Genomic DNA, 6,182 nt, shown 5'->3' with positions numbered 1-6,182 from the left:
CATGACCTCCATCTCTGGAGAGGATGTGGGGAAAACACGTCTCAGTCACCGCATAACACTTTGTGTGCTTTTATTAGCAGCAGTTCCTGTTGCATGCTGAAAAATAAAGTGCTGCTTGATATGTTGCACAAAATGTTCTGTTTCTCCTCTTACAAGTAACATTTAGGGAGAAGATGCAGCGAGAATAATGGGAATTATATACGTGCTCATTTCACATAATTCTAACCATTCTACCTCTCAAAGTCCAACCCTCCTGGTGCAAATGCTGATGGATTCACAGCTGGCAGGTTCTGCATGGAAGAAGCTGCTGGCTGATACAGAAAAGTGAACTAATCCAGACTTCAGTGCATATTTCATTATAACAGGTTATTTTAACACTGGTTTACCTTAAACACATTTTCTAACCACCTGCCAGCATACGTACTTGCATAATTTGAGAAAACCTTGGTCCTTTTCAGGAGACTTGCCACTACTCATTCCCTTGGAGAGAAGGGCGGACGAACAGGTTGTGACCACTCAAGGATAAAATCTGAGCCCTGTGCAGGTCATTAGAGATTTCATCACTGGCTGTAACTATGTCAAGATGACACAAAACCTGCTCAAAGACAAACAGACCTGAGACAAAAGGAAGAAGCTGTAAAATACAAGCCCCGTCAATCTGATTAATTCAGAAAATTGAGTTTCTTTAGAACCTCTTTTTAAAATAGTCTTACCATTCTTATTAATCTTACTTATTCTGGAAAAATACCTCTAGTAATATGTAACTAAATAATTGTACCATCGATATCATAATTAGATATTTTTCTTTCTTTTTCTTTCTTTCCTTTTCTTTCTTTGTTTCTTTCTTTTTTAATTCTCTGAATTTCCTATTGTTTAGGAAATTATTTTTTATATTTTAAGAGTTTTTTTATTATTTTTTCCTTTTGCCTTGTGACTTTGAAAGCTAAATCCAATGAACTGTATTAACTGGGGTAACATGGTATCAGCATATTTCTGAGCAAGTTAAAGCAGGACTTTCAAAAACAGTCAAGGTGGAAAATGTTTGGTTTTTTTTTTTTTGCTGAAACTTCAGCTTCAAAAATCATGTGACTTTTCTGACTTGAGAAGAAAGAAGCCAGGCACTTTCTGTTCTTATACAACAGTAGGTTTCCTGATAGCATGACTTCCTCATTGTGAAGTGCAAAACAAAGTGAGTTGAGACAACACAAACACTGCTGTCTTTCACAGAGACAGTATTGCCCATTTTTGACCACAGTATATTCATTAGATGTATGTAGTTAGGTTCAGTCCATTCTTTGCTAGTTTATTCAGATTTAGTCCCCCTACCAAAAGCCCCGTCCTGAGAGATCCACAACCCATGAAATAAATCTTAGCTCTTCTACTACTAGCCATTGGCTGTTGCTTTGTGACTTGGAAATGCTTCTGTTCTTTGGGCATCTCCCTTTTTGCACCAATAGAGGATAAACAGAGCCAGTTAGGGTGTTTGCATAAATCCTAAATTATTCTTCCAGGGCTCCAGGTACTTTCCACTGTGTGCCAAAGGGTTTTCTTGGCTAACATGAGCCACCAGAATACACACTTCTTTATGCAATTCTCTTGTAGTTTCATGTTTCGTGCTGCCCCTCTATCTAAACAAAGGAGAATCTTGTTGGGTGTTGGATACACTGAAAAATAGGGTGTGAGTGTTGTGAGAGTCAGCAGCATGACAGTGCCTTCCCATATCCCAAACCACTAAGTCAGGCTAACCTAAATCTAAGATCAAGAGCTCATTTACAGTATCTAAGGATGGACGTGATAGTTGCACAGCAATAGAAGAGGGTGAAAAGAAAACCACATGTATGCCGAGGAATTGCACTTCTCCTCTGGGTGGCCCAGCTGGGTCCATAGACCACACGGTCACCTAAATCATGATCCAGCTCATTCCTCGGCACAGGTCAACATCTGTAGGTCATGTCCAGAGGGAGAGCAGGGCTGGGAATAATTCCTCCATCCTTTCATACTCCAAAGTCATTTTGGGGAGTCTATCCAGATGGAATTTCCTCATCTTACCCACCGCTATCCTCAGGGACATCCATACCTCCATTGGGATGGAGTCTCAACCTCCCTTAGGGCAGACTATTGGCAGTTCCCCCGTTTTGAAACCACTCCTGTCCTTTGTACTTCTCCCAGCGCTGACCCTTCCCCTCCGGTCAGGAGCGTCACGGTGCCTGTGCCAGACTGGAAAACGTCCCGATCCCAAGGGTAAACTTCGGTGTTTTGAACTCTTTTCCATCAGGACGCTCCCGCCCGGGGGAGCGCACCTTGGCGCTAGACACCCTCTCCCGCGCAGCAGGCTTGGATATGGATCCTTACTCCGTATTCCAAGCAAATATCGAGGCCTTTTTCCCCCTCTCTCTCGTCAGCGGTGCACAGAGCGCGCCATCACCGCCTCGGGCCAGGGCGGCGCCGCGGCCCTTTTACAAGGTGCCCCTCCAGGGAGAGCCCCGAGACAGGGGCAGCGCCGGGCTCGCTTTTCGGGCTGTCCGTGGCAGCCGGTGCCGGGAGAAGCGGGGCCGAAGGTGCCGAAGGTCCCGGCGGTCCCGGCGGTCCCGGGGGTGTCCTGAAGGCCGGTCCCGTCCCGGGGAGAACGGGGGGTTCTCGCCCCGCGGCTCCGCCAGGGGGCGCCCCCGCGCGGGAGGGGGGGCGAGTCACGAGACGCCGCGGCTGTTGCCGGCGGGGCCGGGGCAGGGTCCGGGCGGGGCGCGCCCATTGGCTGTGGGCGAGAGCAGAGAGCGCGCCCATTGGCCCGCGCACGGCGGGAGGCGGGGCGCGGGCGTCTATAAATGCGGCGGCCGGGGCCGCGGCTGCCACTCTCCGAGCCGGGGAAGCAGGGAGTGCGAAGGGGCCGCAGCAGCCGAACGCCGCCGGGACATGCTCGCAGCCTGACTGACCGCAGGTGGCCGCCGCGCCCGGGACACGAATGAAGAAACAGCTGCTCCTCCTGTTCACACACCGGGGACTCGTCAGCCGAGGGGGCCGCAGGGGGAAGCGCCGTCGAAAATGGCATCGTTCAGCATCCGCGCCGCGCGTCCCGAGGACTGCCCTGAGCTGCTGCGACTGATCAAGGTGCGGGCGGGGCGCGGACCGGGGGGTCCCTCAGTCCCGGCGGTGCGGGGGGGTCAGCGCTGACGAGGCTCGAGCAAAACAAGGTGTTGCGCAAGGGCGGGGGGCGGGGAGAGGCCGCTCACGGCTCCTTCTCTTCCAGGAACTAGCCAAGTACGAGGACATGGAGGACCAAGTGGTGCTAACTGAGAAAGGTACGAGGCGGCGTCAGCTCGCCGGGTGGGCTGCCGAGTGACGGTGTCTGTGGCTCAGCTGCTTGTGTGTTCTGATCTTCCAGAACTGCTTGAGGATGGTTTTGGCGAGCACCCTTTCTACCACTGTCTGGTTGCAGAAGTGCCGAAAGACCAGTGGTCGTCTGAAGGTGAGGCTTCCCGATGCTTATTTTTGGATACTAAAAATACAGAGGCATCATGTGCTTAATGTTATCGATTGTACATAAGGTTTCACCAGCGAACTGGGGTAGGAGGAGTAGGTTAAGTGGTAAATGCAGTAATGTATAGTGATGCTCTGCTGAAGTGGTTGCTAATCCTGGAAGCATGGGAAGATCAGGTATAACATAATGTACTTGACTCCAGTTTTTCTTGTTTTTTCTTGTTTGACCCTGACTTACCTTTATGTAATTCTGTTGAATCACATTTTTTTCTTTAATTTGTCCCCAATCTTCAGGTTACAGTCTCTAGCTTCGCCATGTACATGGCCCTTCCGTGTACATGGATGGGCGGGGAGGTAACTAAAAGATCCGTTACACAATAAAGTAGATGATCATAATATGAGGTAAGGTCTACAGGGACAAGTGCTGTTCCCAAACCTTTACCAAAGACACAGTAGATCAGAAACCTGTTTGCACGCTTCTCTTACAGTATGTGCAGAAATAGTTAAAATACTCAGGGTTTATGTTCGAGTGGGCTGTTGTTGGAAGAGTTGTTTCTCTTCTTTGTTGAGCCACAGAATTAAAATTGAAGCTGCAGCTTTACTTACCTTGACTTTATGGTACTGAAGGTAAATAAAGCAGCGTGATGCTCTCATGGAAGCTTAAGCTGAAGTGCTTGAAATGCTGCTGTAAAGGTGGCCTGGGATTAGGCCTTCTCACACAGTGTAGTTACTGACAAATGTACACAGAAAGATCAGTGTTCTTCAGAGTTTGACAGACTGTTCTGGTTGCTAAGGAAGCAGAGCTGGGGCAGTCATCTAGATTGTGAGCTGCTGTGTAAAGTTCTTACTTGTATTCATGAGTGGAAATACTGATAAATCAGTAGGGTGTGCTTTACTTTGTAGAAAAAAGCCCTGTGTTAGCACTTACTGTGATAGTGCTTTTGAGGATTTCAAGGTATGGCTAGGGCAGACTTTGTTCTGTTAGGCTGATACAAGTTTGTCAGAAATCATATTTTCAGTTGTGTGCTTACTTGTAAACTTCGTTTTTAATTCTAACCTAATATCGAATGTCTGCATGTTACAGAGAATACATATATTTAAACATGCATGTAAGACTTAATATTTTCGCCTTCTAAATTCAGACGAGCTGAAGTTACATCCTTTGTTTCAGAAACATGTGTTGTGGGCTTTGCCATGTATTACTTCACTTACGATCCATGGATTGGAAAACTGCTGTATCTTGAAGATTTTTATGTGATGGCTGAGTATAGAGGTATATATTACAGAATGAGATTAGTTGCTTATAGGACTTTTTTAAATTTGAAACTTAAGTTTCTTGTTTCTTTTTGTTTCTTTAGGACTTGGTATCGGGTCAGAAATTCTGAAGAACTTGAGTCAGGTATGTCTTAGTGATAAGCCTAAACTAGCAGAACTGAGTACAAAGCAGTGTTCTTGCTTTTCTGTTAACTGTGTGGAGCTTTCCCTTCAGCACTACGCTGACTTCAAGGAGGTCACAGGACACTAGACAGCTTAAAGCATTGTCTAGAGTCTGGTAAAAATGAGAAGTGACCGACAGAATGAACTCGCTGACTGGTGATGCAGAGTTGCTGAGTAATCTCACCGGTTCTTGCTGTGCTCATGACCCGGGCTGCTGTGTGAGCCTGTGGTGTGTCCTGCCTTGCAGGTGGCTGTGAAGTGCCGCTGCAGCAGCATGCACTTCCTCGTGGCCGAGTGGAACGAACCGTCCATCAGGTTCTACAAGAGGAGGGGCGCCTCGGATCTGTCCACTGAGGAGGGGTGGAGGCTCTTCAAGATTGACAAAGAGTATCTCTTGAAGATGGCAACAGAAGAGTGAGAGATTATTCCAGCAAATGAATTCTTTCTGCGAATATATATGCTCTCTGAATAAACTCCTTCTTGCTTTCTGTGTTATGTACATGTTGTAGTGGAATAAAGTAGTGTGGATCCTAATAATGAGAACGCTATGCAGGTGTGGTCATAGAGTAATTGGTACTGTGATCTGGAGTTGGCATCTGTGAAGTTCAGCATGTGCTTGTGTGCATCCTTTACCAGTGTGGGCTTGTAATCCTTGTATATGGAAACTTCATTCTTGTAAGTGTCATTCAAATGTGTACAATGTACACACTGGTAGGGTTTGTTTTAATTATTGCCTTTTATAAAAATAAATAGTGTTTTCACTTCACGGCAGTAGTTTTGACTTTAATTCTCACAAACAGTTTTCAGTTAAATAACATGCAAATTAATAAAAGACTTGCTGATTCACCTAAACATTTTCACAATGAGTGAAACAATTTACCGTGGTCTCAGTGGGGTAAAAGGTGCACTTGTGTAGCCATGGGACCCTGTGGTGAGTTTTGAGCACCTGAGTGTTTGGAGGGGTTTGAGATCAACCTTTACTTTCTGTGTCATGCAGAGCATCCTATCTTGTGAACTAAATTTTAAGGTACAGCTGGGGTCCCTAAATCAGGCTCCTCTCTGGAAAGCAGCTCCAGAAAATCTGGAGCTTGAGCCTTCCACTTACCTGCAGATCACCTTGGTTGGAAGGGCATAACCTTTAAGAAGAAGATGCATCCAGGTGTGGTTTTAAAGCCTAAGTAACAAAAAAAGGTTTTGACTGGTCACATGTAGGAGAAAGTATTTTTACAAACCACAAAAAACCCTCCATTATGTGACTTTAAAACACCAAA

At 46.4% G+C, this 6,182-nt stretch overlaps 1 protein-coding gene across 2 annotated transcripts; it reads left to right on the top strand.

The window, feature by feature from the left end:
* The first annotated feature begins 2,847 nt into the window (after positions 1 to 2,847).
* SAT1 (spermidine/spermine N1-acetyltransferase 1) lies at positions 2,848 to 5,677 on the top strand. 2 transcript variants are annotated; one of them, XM_051794896.1, is made up of 6 exons: positions 2,848 to 3,105; positions 3,245 to 3,296; positions 3,380 to 3,463; positions 4,646 to 4,747; positions 4,833 to 4,873; positions 5,159 to 5,677. In XM_051794896.1, exons 1-6 carry the CDS (start codon positions 3,040 to 3,042, stop codon positions 5,327 to 5,329), a joined length of 516 nt encoding a protein of 171 aa, XP_051650856.1. In that variant the 5' UTR covers positions 2,848 to 3,039; the 3' UTR covers positions 5,330 to 5,677. The 2 variants fall into 2 exon arrangements, with proteins under 2 accessions (XP_051650856.1, XP_051650857.1); XM_051794897.1 differs by lacking the exon at positions 4,646 to 4,747 and having other exon boundaries at positions 2,855 to 3,105.
* Positions 5,678 to 6,182: the final 505 nt, after the last annotated feature.

The sequence above is a fragment of the Manacus candei genome, unplaced genomic scaffold, assembly GCF_025592945.1.
Source record: "Manacus candei isolate 608988 ecotype Guabito, Panama unplaced genomic scaffold, ASM2559294v1 h1tg000041l, whole genome shotgun sequence".
Classification (NCBI taxonomy): Eukaryota; Metazoa; Chordata; class Aves; order Passeriformes; family Pipridae; genus Manacus; species Manacus candei.
Note: the sequence above shows the minus strand (reverse complement) of the source record. Positions and strands in the feature narration are given on the sequence as shown.